Source organism: Miniopterus natalensis, chromosome 3 (genome assembly GCF_054644295.1).
Source record: "Miniopterus natalensis isolate mMinNat1 chromosome 3, mMinNat1.hap1, whole genome shotgun sequence".
NCBI classification, from domain to species: domain Eukaryota; kingdom Metazoa; phylum Chordata; class Mammalia; order Chiroptera; family Miniopteridae; genus Miniopterus; species Miniopterus natalensis.
The window spans coordinates 27,581,053-27,595,252 of record NC_142083.1 but is presented as its reverse complement, the minus strand read 5'-3'; the positions used below and the strand labels follow the sequence as shown (position 1 = coordinate 27,595,252).

Genomic DNA, 14,200 nt, shown 5'->3' with positions numbered 1-14,200 from the left:
GACCAATCGGGCCAGCTTTCGAGCGCTCCCGACTCCGACCCCACAGGGCCCCGGTCGGGTTCCACCCAGGCCCTCCAGAAGAAAGCCCAGGCCTCACATGTCCCCCGAAAGCTGCCCGCCAGCCCCCAGAGAGGACCTGCGTCTCCAGCTGGTGTCTCCACGACAGTCAATCCGACCCCTTCCCGGGCAAGGGCCGCTATTCCCTAAGAGCCACTCCACCTTTGCAGGCCGGCTGGCTTGCGGATCCGTCCGCCCTCGGGACACCTAGGACTTGTGGAATGAAGCCCAGAAGGGCCTTAGCAGAGGGCTCTCGGGCGAGGGGCCAGACCGGAGTCCAGTGAGCACTGCACTCGCACGCAGCCCTCCAGGGGCCCTGGCGCTGGGCCAGGCGCCAGTGGGCGTGGGCGTGGGGGAACCCGGTGTTTGAGGAAAGCCAAGGATCCGTACCTCGCAGGGCCCTTGGTGGAGGCGGGGCAAGGCCCGGGTCCTCCCAACCCGAATTGCTCTTCAGGTTCTGTCCCCGATTCCTACTTAGCCCAGTTGGGGTATGCGGTCTACTGCGCGCCTTCCCCTCCTGGAGCCGCAGCTCGCAGTGGGGAATCTTTGCCAACAGGGCACCGGGTCCCAGAAGGAACAGGAGGCGGGGTTAGGAGCCAGGTGGGGCCCTGGAAGGCCGGACACTCCCGCAGAACACTGTCCAAGGGCTGACTTCCTAAGAAAGATGTCATGGCTGTGACCTTCCTGCCCCTCTCCCACCAGGGCACAGTCCCAGGGAATTTAGAAAGTGTAAAAGTTATTCAAATTAACCGAGCCAAAGAAACTCCCGAGAACTCAAAATTCTGGAGCCTGTTAACGGTGGAGAGTTTAAAAGTTTTGGGTCTCTATCCACTTCTGTCGGGGAGTTCAACAGAATCTTGACACTTTTTTTTTTTTTTTTAAATAGCCTTGCCAGACCCTGTCTTATGTTCTGCAAGCAACTTCCTGGGGTCTCTGGTCAGTACCCTCCCCCACTCCTCCCCGCGGCGATCAGCACTTTTCCTCCAACAAATTCTCAAATCCCTACCTTGGCCGAGTGCGCATTTTGCAATGCAAACATCATCAGTCGGTTTTATTGGTTTCGTTATATCAGCCTCTGAAGCAGGCAATTACTGGTGTGAACATACATTTAAAAAACATAATTTTATCGCGTTAAGAGTGTGCAATAGTGTAAATTCGGGGAAGTGTTTTGGGTGAGAATTATGTGCTGAGGGTGAAATCGGAAGGTCCACAGGCCGAGGGGTCCTCGGAAAGAGCACGGGCATGCCTCACGCCCAGAAGGCAGCGGCACAGACCAAGCCTCGGAACCGAAAACGTCTTCTCCATGTAAACTTTTGGAAGTAAACTTAAGGGCGGCTGCCTTCTGCTCTGGGCGCAGCCCGGTCCCATCGATCCCCGAGTTTGGGAATGGTCAGGGTGGTCAGTGGACCTCGCGCGACAGATCTAGGGGTTTGTCCGTGGTTCCTGGAGACTGAGTTCAGCTCCTCCCTCGGGGTGGGCGGGCTGCCTGAGCTTCGCTGCGCTCTCTCCTAGCTTTGGAAACTTGTTAGAAAAAGAGTCTTCGACATGCGAGCCTGCCGCCTGAGCACCGGCGTCCTCCTGGGCCCTGGGTCCCTCGGGGTTAAGCGCAGAAGGGCTTCCCACCGGCTTTGGGCAGGGCCAGCAGCTCCTTCGCGGCCCCGGCGGCTGGGGCCTCGGGCGCCCCGGAGGGTGGGAAGGTGCGCGCCAGGGGTGACGTCAGCACGTTGGCGCCTGCCCCCAGCGAGCGGCCCAGGGGCCCCGGGTCCAGCAGGGCACCCTTGGCAGTGGCCCAGGCCTGGTTCAAAGTGCTGTGCCTGAGAATGGGGTCGTGGAAGACTCCGTCCACCCAGTTTCTGAGACTGGTTACCGGGGAGTCCTGGTGCCTGTCCAGGGCACCAGCGGGGGCCGGGGCCGCCGGCGAGGACAAGGAGGGTGCCAAGGAGACGGCCGCAGGGCCTTGGCGCTTGAGCATGCACGAGGGAAACTCAGTCTGGCTCAGGCTGGTGGCCGCGGCCGCGGTAGCCGTGTGCGCCAGGGACCAGATGCGCGGTTTGACCTCGAGGCCCCCCGTCGCCCCAGCCGGCACGAAGCCCAGCTTGGCCTCGCAGGCCTGCGGGCCGCCCGCGGCACCGGGTGGCTGTTCCGGCCCCGCCACCACGCTCCGGAGGCAGCTCCGGGCCCTCTCCAGGTCCTGGTCCTGGGCAGACCCGCCATCGGCGGCCAGGGGCATCCGGTGGGCGCCGGAGGCCTCTTTTCCAGGGGCACTGGGGCCGTCGGGAGCGGCGGGGACGCGTTCCAGGCCACTGTCCAGGGGCTGGAAGGGAGGTTTCAGCTCGCACTCCTGGGGCTCCGTCTCCAGCGGATCGAAGTCCTCCAAGTCGCTGAGCTCAAGATCCTTCTCGTCTTTGCCGATGGGCTCTGTCCAAGGCAGAAAGAGTGGCCAGTGGAGGGAGACGATGGTGGGTTAACTATCCCCCCATCTCCTCCTTCCTAACTCTGTATCTATGGTTATGGTTAAAGCCCCACCTACCTCTAGGCCCTGGAGACAGGAAAAGCAAGGAGGCCTTACTTCCTACCTCTCATCTCCAGAGGCGCCCGGATCCCAAACTGACAACACCCGTGAGTGTATTTTAGCACGAACTCAATGGTGGAGGGGCGTCTAGTGTTTTAAACATGATGTTGGATTTCTTCAAACATGCTCCTGGCTCATGCGCGCACACACACGCACGCACACACATACCCTTGGGCCCTGCTCGGGTTAGTTCATTCATTCATTTGAACCCAGGCCCCCCCAAGGGTTCAATGCCTTCAGCTGTCCTAGAACCCACAGAGAAGGCCCAGGGAGCCCTGGCCTTGAGCCCCAGCCCCAGCATCACCAACGTCGACCCACCTTCATTCTTGGTGCTCTTGAGGAGCTCCTCCCGGGAGTCCTCTTCTCCCCCCTCTTCCTCCTCGCCCTCCCCATAGGGTCGCTTCTCATCAGCGCACTTGTTCCTGGGTGGCCACGTCATCTTGTTCTCCTTCTTGAGGCGCCGGCGCGCGTTGGCGAACCAGGTGGAGACCTGCGTGAGGGTCATCTTGGTGATGATGGCCAGCATGATCTTCTCGCCCTTGGTGGGGTAGGGGTTCTTGCGGTGCTCCTGCAGCCAGGCCTTGAGCGTGCTGGTGGTCTCGCGCGTGGCGTTCTTGCGCCGCGTGCCGCTGTCCATGGTGCCGTACCTGGGGACGGGCGGGGCAACGGGGCATCAGGAGGCTTTCAGTCCCCGTTGTGTGTGTGGGGTGTGTGTGTGGGGGGAGGGGGGGCGTTTATGGTGGTAAGATCTGGGTTGCACCCAGGTCCTGACCTGCGTCGCTGTTCCTGGGGGCTGCTTTTGGCTCAAGGGCAAAGAGAATGTTTATATTTGATTAAACTTACAAGGAGCCTGGGCTCCTTCTTGAGCCAGAGAGGTCAGGGGTGGGCACAAGCACAAGGCCTAGCCAGGTGTCCGTCGTTCTACATAGACTTACATGTGTTCGACCAGACTATGTAACGCCCATGGGCAGAAATGGTCCTCAGTGCCGGCGGAGGGGAGAATGAGCCCAGAAGGCCTGCCATGACATTTCTGCAGTTAAATATGTAATTGTTGCCCCTCGAACATGAGACATGCTGTCTGCCAGTGGGCAAGGACTTGCGCCCTCAGGTTCCCACCCTAGGGGCGGTGGGCTGGGCTCAGACACACCAAAGGGGCTGCGCTTCTTGGGGTGGAGGGAGGCATCAGATGCCTGGACAGCAAGACGAGGCTCCCCCAAACCACAGCACAGCGAGGACTTTGGGAGTCTAGACAGCTGGGGGCGTGGGGTGGTGGGTGGGAGACTGGAGACTCTTTTAACCTGGCCCCAGGGGCTCGCCAGGTGGCGGGCTGGGACCGAGGCCTGGTCAGCTCAGCACGATCCAAGAAAGGAATGCCGCTAGTCCTGCCCCCTTTCAGAGGGGCGTGCGGACGCTCGGGGTGGGGGTGGGGTGCCATCAGAGCGCCAGGGCTCGGGTGGCAGTGAGGAGGGTGGGTCCCTCACCTGTCGTAAGCGTACTGGCCCAGCGCGGGCTCGTAGGGGTAGTAGGCGGCGGCGGCGGCGGCGGCGGGCGCGAGGCCCGCATGCGCAGATCCCGGCGCGTCCTTGGAGTCGAAGCTGTTCTGTTGGAGCCCAGCAGCCCAGAGTCAGCTTCTGGGACGCCACCCGCTTCGAGCTCCTCCCCTAGCCCCCAGACTCCCGCGAGCTTCGCTCCCTTCCCCATACTGTCCCTAGTGCCCGGGCAGCGAAGGAGCCCAGGGACTTGGAATGAGGAGACTGCTGGGGGTGTTGGGGGAATAGGGAATAGGTGAGGAATTAGAAACGGGAGGGTGAGACTGAAGGGGGAAAGGGGGGGCTGGGGGACAGCAGAAAAGAGGGGGTGAGAGAGGGTCAGGAAATAAAGAGGGGGGAAAGAGAGGAGAGAAATGGAGAGGAGCCGAGGGGACTGGGAGAGGGCAGGGAAGGAGGGGGAAGGGAATGGTGAGTGTGCGCGTGTTGGGGGGGCGGCGGGCGGGGGGCGGGGGGAGAGGCTTGGAGGAGAGGAGAGCGGTAGAGGGGGGCCAGGAGGAGTGACGGGGAGAGCCGAGCCGAGGAGCGGAAGGAACGCAGCGGAAGAGAGGAGGGCAGAGCCCGCTCCCACAGAACCAGAAATCTGATGAGAACTTAATGCTGATCGGAGAACAATCGATATATTAAATACAGCTGCCCACCTGCCCTGTCTCCCCAACCGGTGGCTGGACTAGGGGCGGAGCTGGTGATGTCCCCAGGGACCAGGCTCGGAGCAGCCAAGTGAGGGAAGCTTCTCCCACCCCCTGCAGTCCGGGATCCAGGGGCCACGCGCCCCTTCTTCCAGAGTTGGGGAAAGCGAAGCTGGCAAATCGGATGGGGGGGAGGGGCGCGGCGCGGCGGGGAAGGCCGGAGAGGCGCGCTCTGCACCCTTACCAGGGAGTAGAAGGCGGAGGCCTCGGAGCCGTAGGTCACGTAGTTGCCGTAGCCCTGCGAACCGCCATAGGGGCCCCCATAGACGCCCAGCGCCGCGGCCGAGTTGAGCTCGTGGCGCGCGGTGGCCAGCAGCCGGCTCTCATAGACCGGACAGTAAACCGGTGCCTGCGCCGAGGCAGCGGGCCCGGAGTCGGCCAGCGTGCGGCCACCGGATTCGCAGCACGTGCTCAGGGAGTTGGTGGTCATCAGGAACTGGGGGAGAGAGGGGCTGCGAGGAAGGGTGGGCCACCCGGCGCCAGGCTGGGGCTCTAGGCCTCCATCTGCCCCGCCCCGCCCAGGAGGTCGTGCCCCATGTCCTCTGGGTCTACAGGCGTCCACGCCAGACAGGGCACTCCTTCCCGCCGGGAGGCTGCTCACCCCGGTCCCCCTCTAGCCACGTGGGCTGCAGCCAATCCTGCCCCGCGGCGTTCCTACTCTCCCTGAGGGGTTTTCAAGGCCGCGCACGCCCCTCACGTGCCACTTCCCTACTGGGCGCCTCGGGTGCCCTGAGGTGCAGCCTCAGAACCCGGGGGGGGGGGGGTGAAGGTCAAAGTAAGCGGGAACTGGGGGCCCCGCCCTTTGGCATTTCTCGGTACCCCTGTCCCCCCCGCGCCCCCCGGAGCTGGGCACTTGGGGCACGTGGCGCAGGCCCTGCTCACTGGGAAGCGACCTCGGATCGCCCGACTGCCCGCCAGCCGGTGTTTCCAGCCTCGCGGGGCCTCCTTACCTGGGGCGCCGAGGAGTAGGGGTATCCAAACTGCGGGTAGGACATTGCGAGCGCGGCCCGGGGCGGGCAGGCAGGCCGGCGGGGTCCTGCGCTCGGGGGCCGGCGTGGAGCGGCCACTGCTCCGGGGCCGCCGGCTCCTAGGCGCTGGGGGGAGCGAAGCAGTAGAGCCGGTTAATTCATCCACACGCTCAGCAAACTTTTCTAACCCGGTCGGACGGTGAGCCGCGCCGGCAGCCGCGGTCCTTTCAGCTTCGCAATCCAGAACCTCGAGGGGGCTTTGGGACCGACCGGCCTCGCAGCGGCGACACAAATACATATTTTGCAAAAAAGGAAAAAAAAAAAAACCACCAAAAAAAAAAAAAAAAAAAACCAGTCTCGCGAACCCGTCAAGTCAGATGTGCGCGGCTTTAAGCGGCAGAGGCTCTGACGTCAGCCCACGCCCCTGCCGGGCCGGCCGCGGGCGCGGGTCACTCGGCAGCGGCACGGCCGGGCGGGGCGCGCGGAGGGGCCAACGAGCTTTAACAAATGGATTTCATCCGAGAAGTCAAGATCGCCTCAAAGAACAGCGTTTCTCCTTAGTCACCGAGGACGGGAGGCACTTTTAATTAGAAATTAATTAATGAGCAGCTGCTCCTCCCCGCGCCACTGTAATCATTAGTCTCAATTACAAATGAGACGTATGAGGGACACACGAGTGAGTCTTCACGAAGATGTAATCAACAGTTAAAATTAGCCCCGCGCGGGCGCAGGGGCCCGCGGGGCTCGGCTCTCGGCGCCCCTCCAGGTGGGCGGAGGGCGGCTCCGCGGGCCCCGCGCGCGGCGGCCCCACCGCTCTTAACCGCGAGTCCGCAACGCCTCCCCCCAGTTCGAACCCCGCTCCGGGATGGAGTTCCAGAACCAGATGCTGCTTCAAGAGTGTCCGCATCTGGAGGTCAAAATGCCCTCAGGTGTGTGCGTCCTGGGGCCTTTCTCAAAGCTCGCCACTCCAGGGCTGGGTGGCCCAAGGGCTGCGGAGCTCGCCACTCCCGGTCGCTGTGCCCCGGGGAACGCCTCCGCCCCCAGCCCCCTCCTCCTGAGAGCTCTCGCTCTGGGCACGGCCCCCCTTTTCCTCCCGCCGGCCCCCCGGCCGCACTCCCTTAGCTCCTTGGGGCTAAACCAGGGACGACCCAAAGTCCTGCGCGCTCCGAAGAGAAGGCTTAGAGACTGCTTTGGGGCCCCTCCAGCTGCCCTCGCTCCAACTGGCGACCTTCGGGTGTAGCACGAGGGAGGGGGCGCTGGGGGTCAGGCAGAGGCGCCCTTCTCAGCGCGTTTTGATCAGCTCCACGCCAGAGGCGCCACTCATAGGTCTAGGGAGGAGGCCGAGCGCCCACCCCAGGACTTCTACAGCCAGTCCCGGCCCGGGACCTCGCCCGAGTCCAAAGCGGAGGCCAGCGAGCAGGCGGCAGGGGGGCGTCCGGGCCCCCCAGAACTCGCCCCCCGCCCCGCGTGCCGCCGCCCGCCGCAGCCAGGGCTCGCCCTCGGAGCTCTCGCCGCGCTCGGCCTCCCGCGCTCGGCCGGAGGGAGCCGCGCGCCGCGGCGCTGTGCAGACTTGCTGGGAGAGATTCCTGGGTTCAGACCTGTGAATTGCCCCAGGGTCACCCTCTAATTAATGATGACGTTCTCACTCTCTCCCCAGCTGCAAGCCTGGCTCCCAGAAACGAAATCTGCCGGCTCTGACAGCTCGGTTGAAGGTGATGGATGACTATCTGGAGACCACAGTACGCATCATATAATATCTGCTGCGTAATTGCTTTAATTTACAGATGAAAATACGAGTTCTCCGATCGCGTTGGACCGCAGCCGGCCAAGTCCGAGCTGCTCGCAAAGGAAAACATCGGAAATAATGAATAGCTGCTCCATGCAAATTATTCAGACAGTTTAGCGTCTGTAGCCGGAAGAGATGTATAAAGACCACGAGTCAAATGACATTAATAATTGTTTTTTGAATTCTGTATTGATTTCGTGGCAGCCGTGTTTATTTCTTCCTCACCTGAATTGCTAATATCACCTTCCTGTAAATAATAAGAAACTAGCCACCGGGGCTTCTTGGCAGAAATGAATCTCTCAGCCTCTCCGTCTTCCTCCGCCCTGCCCCCATCCCCCCCTCCCCAACTCCTTCCAGCTTCCCGGCTTCTGCTCAGGCTTTTGCTGAGCGTTCCCCTACTTTCCATTATTTATTGTTTACAAACAACTCGCTCCCTCCTGGTAATGAGGCCCGGCGGAGGGAGGGGCGCGAGGCAAGGGCGTCTGAGGGCTCGGGGAGCAGGAATCCAGATGCAAGGTGGCATTTAGCATCCTTTCCTCGCCCCCTCCCCGTGGCCCCGGCCTGGCGACTGTGAGCGCTTAGCGGGCTGGGGAGGAAGACACCAGGTCATCCCAGCCGCCAGCGCCTGGGGACTCCGGCAGCGCCGCGTCTCCAGACCTGACAGCCACAGAGCCTTCCCCCAGACTCGGCCACAGCTCGCTGGAAACAGCGCCCTGAACGCGCCACCGTTCTTCCTAGGAGCCACTTGCTCTCGCTGAAAGCGGGGCAGGCACAAACACTCCGTGGGGGGCCCAGGGGGAGGGCTTTCAGGGGCCTCCTTTGATTCTCAGGCGCTGTTGTTTTCCTTTCCAGGACCAGAGCGTGAACAGGCGCTCCTGCCCCACCGGCCTCTCCCGGAGAGCGCCCAGCTCCCCATCCTGAAACCCAGCTCACGGACTCCACTTTCCCAGGCGTCTGAACACTGATCCTGCGCTTCCTGCTCCTCCCAGGCCCGGCACCCCGGTTTGGGGAAGCTTGGGGCTGCTGGTGGCTCACCCAGGCCCCGTAAACCAATTCTGTAGGCAGGGTCAGCGCGCACCCGACATCCTGCTGACAGCCTGCCCAAAATGGGGTACTTCCTGGGCCGTCTTTGTCCCACAGATAATACCTATTCAGGTGTTACCAAGTGCCCTTCACTAAAAGGCCAAGCCTTGAGACGAGGCACCCGGTTTTTCCTCCAAGAGCAGATAGAGCAGGAGCGTCAGCACATCAGGTAACATCAGCTAAACGCACCTGCATAGACACGGAGTGCGAGCCCATGTCCCTCGAGGGGTCCCTGGTTCTAAATACACCCCTGAGCAGAACCCGCTGGAAACCCGGGTCAGGGCAGCAGCTGGGCTTTCATGAGGTGCCCCCACTGGCTTTCTGTATTCCAAAGGAGCCATGGATGAGGGGACCTGAGGATGGTTAGTCCCAAATGTTAAAGGCCTGCTGGTCGCTCTTGCCCTGGGCTGTTGCCTGCTGTTAGATCCTTGGAGGGCCCCTGGGGAGACAGGCCCCTCCCTGACCTTCTCCCGCTCCCGGTGGGACTTTCGCCCCTGCCGCTTGCTGAGCCCAGGCACTCTCGGTTCCCGCAGGGCCCCCCGGTCCCTCCCGCACCCAGAGCAGCGGTGGACTAGGGGTGGCGGAGGGCGCTAGTTCGGCGAAGTTGACCCTAGGAGAGGGCGGAGGCGGGAGCACGCCGCAGTAGGCGAGGGCCTTCTTTTCTGAGGCGCAGGGCCGAGGCTTGGGGCGCCTGTGCCCGCCCACTGCTCTCGGGCACCCAGGCGGGGTGAGGGGCTAGGAGGCGTTCTGGATGTCGAAGGCGCCACACGAGCGAACCCTGGGGTTGGCAGGCCATTTCTTCCCAGCCAGTCCTCTGGGGTCTCCCGCAAAGCCAGTGGGGCGAGCCGCAGGCGCACGCGTCGAATCCTCCCCGAACGCCCCCCGTTCCAGCCCGCTCCCTCCGGCTCTCCTGCCGCGCCCCCGCCGGGCGCCGCCCGAGCCGGGAAGGCGCGCAGTCCGGGTGTCCGGGCGCAGGCCCCGCTGGCCCGCGCTGGCCACTGCGCCCCGCGCCGTCCCCCAGCACCCCGTTTTTGCAACTTGCAGCGAACGCGGCGGCCTCCAAAGACCCCACCGGCAGGCAGCAAACTTTGTGCCCTGTGGCGCAGGAGCGATCCTGGCAAAGTTTGTGCGGCCGAGCCCACTCCCTACCTGCGCTGGGGAAGCGCCCGCCCGCGCCGCTCAGGCGTTGGGCCCGCCGGGAGCAGCGCGCAGCCCGGGACGCACCGGGGAGTTCGCCACCGTCGCCCGCGCCCCTCGGCGGCCGAGCGGAGCCTCCGCCTCCCCGTTAGGGGGGAGGGGTCTCGGAGCCCCGGGGCGGGGGCGGGCGCGGGGACCTCGCCTACCTGCGGTGGCGCCTGGCCACTACCGGCGGCCCGTGAGGGCTCTGCGCGGTCGTTCGGCGCGCGCGCTCCGGCGGGGAGCAGGCGACAACTAATGGAGACATTTCCAGGCGGAGCACCTGGCGAGCAGAGCGCGCCAGCGTCCCCAGGCGCCGCGGTCGTCAGCCGAGCCCGCACCGGTGTGACGTGGGCGAGCGAGCGAGCTGCTCCCACCCGGCCGCCCATTAACGCTTTCCCCCGCGGGCGCCGCGCACTCGCCAACTTTCCCCTCCGCCAGGCTTGCTTTCTGGGTATTTGGGGCGTAGGAGCTGGGATGAGGGGCGCTCTGGGGGGTGGGGCGGCAGGGACACCCGGCTCAGAGAGGACACGGAGCTTAACAGCACAGCAGGAAGGCGTGCCGCCTTGATTTGGCCACAGGCTCTGCCAGCTGTATCGCTCCGGGGGGCCTGGGGCTCCTGCGGGACTCTTAGGAGGCCCTTCCTGGTGCCCTGGTTGTCATGCTTGCGGCTGCCTGACAGGGGAGCCTCGCCCCTAGACGGCCTGGCTCCTTCTTGGCCCCAGTTCCCCATAGTCCCCCCTTGACTGTGGTGGTATCTCGCCCTGGAGGTCAGGTTGAGGGCTCAGGTGGCCTGCTTCTCCTCTGAATAGGCCAATAGGCTGGTTCTCAGACCCTTCCCTTTCTTCCCTGCCTCCCTCAGGCCCAATCAACCTCACTGCGTTATGGGAGCCCAGCTTCTCTTAGTGGTGTCCACACTGGTCTCCCCCCTCTGGGCTCTTGGGGCAGCAGGCCCCAGTTCTGGAAAGCCTTGGTATGGGTGTTACTAAGGTAACAGAAGCCCAAGACTGGGAGGTCTGACATGGGAACTTTTTAGGACTGTCCAGAGCCCTGTTGCACCTCTGGCTGTCCTGGGAACACACTTCTGAATGGAGACAGCCTATGGCTGTGCCCAAGAGGGAAGGCAGTGTCCTGGGTCCCAGGTCCATGCCTCCCTGACCCTCACTCAGCCAGCCCAGAACCCCTGGCCCTGATCACCCTTCCTTTCCCTCCCTTCCATCATTTTCACTTCAAAGAACCACAAACTTTCTCCTTATGACTTGTGATGGTGCAATGACATTTGAGGTTTGTTGTCATGGATAATGTCTGAAAAAACTTATTTGCTGTTTCTTAACCCCCTTTTTTCCTCAAAGCTATCTTCAGTCACTGGAAAGGCAATGCACGTCTGCTTACTTCACCAAAAGCAGGCTAGGATGGTGTTTGCCTCCAGGCCTCGACCATTCCTCCAGTTCTCCATGGAGCAAGGCCAGGAAAGAAGAGAGCCAGCGGCCCGGCTTGCTGCCTTGTGAAGAGCCCAGAGCTTCTGGTGGCTTCTCTGGGAAGGACAGCTTTGGTCTCTGGAAACACAAAGGTGGGCTTCGTCTGGGCTATAGACCTACAGGCATTCACCCAGAGGTGCGTGCCAGCGTAGCCCATGGGTCAACTCCCTGGGCTGACGGAAGATTCTGGGAGGGGGTGTCTTCGGTGGGCAGGGGACTTACTTTATTCTGCCTGGAAGGAAGTTGAGGAAAGACCTCTTCGCACCCTGGGATGGGAAGGCTTTGCTTAGGTCCTGATCCTGCTGCTCAGCTCCCCTTCCTTCTCCTTCAGGCCAGGCAGGATGCTCCTGGCAAGGCCCTGGGGCCAACAGGGACAAGCTTGACCCTCCCTCCCTGCAGAGTTCACCTGGGACTTAGATTCTTTTCATAGTTGAAGATAAGCAAGGCCGTTTGTGCTTACAACCTTGATTTGGCGATAAACTGCAACTTCACTCAGGCCTCTCAACAAAGAGCAAACCACAGGCTGAGAAAGGAGCCCAGGGCAGCCAGCAGCCCGAAAGGCTCCCTTCCTCCAGGTTGTCCACAGCCCAACAACACTAGGTGTCATGGGAGCTCTCTTGCTCTTCCTTGGCAGACAGGCCTCTCCTTCGCTGATGCCCCCAAAGGCTTGACCTTGCCCTGGTCCCTGGCCATGTGACTGGAAGCACCAGCGGCCATACTCTGCTCCTTTGCTGGGGACTTCTGGGGCAGGGGACTGCCCCATCCTTCCCGCGGCATCACAGGCCCTCCCAGGCTGCTGCTCTGAGGAAATGATGGAAATACCCAGGTCTTGGCGAGGGGGCCTGGCAGGGAAAGTCCCTCTTTGGCATCGGTGAGTGATTATTCCAGAAAGCGAGGCAAGCATCTACAGCCAACTCTGAAGGACAGCAGTCCTCCCAGGCGTGGGCCCTGTGCTGTGACGGGCCAGCAGCACCCTCCCCCAGCCCCATCCCAGGCATGCCCCCACCTCTGGTCAATACTTGCTCCCTGGTGGATCCATCTTCTCTCAGCCCCTCCTTTGTTTCTCCTGCTGGCAGAGCCACGGAGTGCAATCTGAAACAGGAGTCTCCGTGCCCTAGGGCCTGGCCATGCTGCTGCACCTCCCCTTGGCCTGGACGTTGCTGCAACATGCAGAGGCATCTGCTGGTTGAAACTGCTATGCTGGAGCTGACTGGGCCGGCTCTGACACTGCCCCATGCCTCCTGGGGACCCAGGAGAGGCAAGAGGCTCTTACTCAGGTCAGGAAGGAGGGGGCAGGAACCCGTCCTGGGTGGACATAGCATCAAAGGGCCACTGACACCAGTGTCCCAAAGATGCCCTTGTCCTTGGAAGGGTTTGCCTTTGGTAAGGGCTTCTTGGCCTGACTTAGCAGCAGAACAGTGTTTCAGGGCGGAGATCTGAGGGGTGTAGAGTGGGGAGTGGCATCTTTCCCTGAGGCTTCCGGCTTTTGTGTGGTCCCCAACCTCTTGGTCCAGCTGGCTCTTGGGCTGCAGGGGGCTTTCTCCCTTCCTTTCCCCCTTTGTAGTGCAGTGCCAAACACGGAATTATTGAAAGAAGGTTTTTTTCTCAAAGCAGAGAGACAGTGACGTGTGGCCTGGCCATGGGTCAGAGGCGCCTGCTGCTGCTGCACAGGGTGATCTCTCGAGTGGACTGAGGGGCAGGGAGGAGGGTGCAGGAACCTGTCCTGAGACTCCTCCAGTCTCATTTTCACTTCCTGCTGTTTGGTCCTCGTGAGGTTGGAAGGCGGCTGAGCGAGCAAAGGATAGACAGTTTTTCTTTCTCCTTAGTTCAGGAATAAATACGGTGTTGTGTCTATAATGCTGAAATGCGCCAGTGGATTTCAGGCAGGTTTTTATGATTAAAAGTGAAAGGTTGTTCGTTCAGACAATGTCTGTAGTCTGTGCGTTTAAATTTGAAATGTTTTCCCAGCACAGCCTCAGATCACAAATGTCCTGGCTAGAAAAGCCATCCAAATGAGGTAGAGTTATTTCAAATTATGGAGAAAGGCGATAGTACAAACCATTGCTCTGTAGTTTGAATATCCTTTTGAATTCCCTGATGTAGTTTTAGAAAGGAAAATCTTCAGTAGGGGGAAAAGAAATGTAAACACATATCCTAAATGCACAAGCTGGTACTCATGTAAGGGACCTCAAAAATTATTAAATGGCTGATGTGGGAGGGGATCCTCAACCTAGGAATCTCACCGGTGTCCGGCCTGGAATTTGCACAAAGAATATACTCTCAATAGTGAAAAGAAGCCCAACGATCTCTCTCACCTGACTTCTTCTCCTGTAATGGTGACTGTGCACAAAATATTTGTACAAGTAGAAGGTGACAAACTATCAGGTGGCATCTCCACAGGTCAGTAAGTAAATGAGATAAGTTGTGGGTGGGAGAGTCGCTCACACACGTGATGTCAACCGTTGGTTTGGACCTGCCTGCCCACTGGGCACCTGCTCTCAGGCTGAGTGACCCTCGGGGGGAGGGGGGGGCTTGGCGTTGTGATGGGTCAGGTTTCCAGAGGTCTGTGGGAAACTTCTCGGCCATGGCCTCAGGAGGACCACGTGAAGTCGGGGGATATTGACCAGCTTTGGCCACTTAGTGTTTCATTGTCTGCAGTTGAGGCGCTGACTTGCACTTGCATTTAGTTGTCGGGTGAATACTGGTGTGTCCCCTTGAAGGGGTGATTCAGGAGGGTGTGAGGCCGTTCAAAGCAGTCTGAAGATGAGAGTATTCCTGCCATCTCTGGATGTCTGTGTGAGGTTCCACGTTCCACGTTAAGCCTCAGCGTCGTAGCCTGCGGCG

General features: G+C 61.3%; 1 protein-coding gene across 1 annotated transcript; it reads right to left on the bottom strand.

The window, feature by feature from the left end:
* Window positions 1-1,089: 1,089 nt before the first annotated feature.
* On the bottom strand, window positions 1,090-10,267 carry IRX4 (iroquois homeobox 4). Its single transcript, XM_087815066.1, has 6 exons — window positions 10,046-10,267; window positions 5,816-5,959; window positions 5,050-5,301; window positions 4,111-4,229; window positions 2,948-3,276; window positions 1,090-2,475 (listed from the first exon to the last, which is right to left on the bottom strand). The coding sequence occupies exons 1-6, from the start codon at window positions 10,265-10,267 to the stop codon at window positions 1,658-1,660; spliced, it is 1,884 nt and encodes a 627-aa protein (XP_087671192.1). The 3' UTR covers window positions 1,090-1,657.
* Between the last annotated feature and the right edge of the window lie 3,933 nt (window positions 10,268-14,200).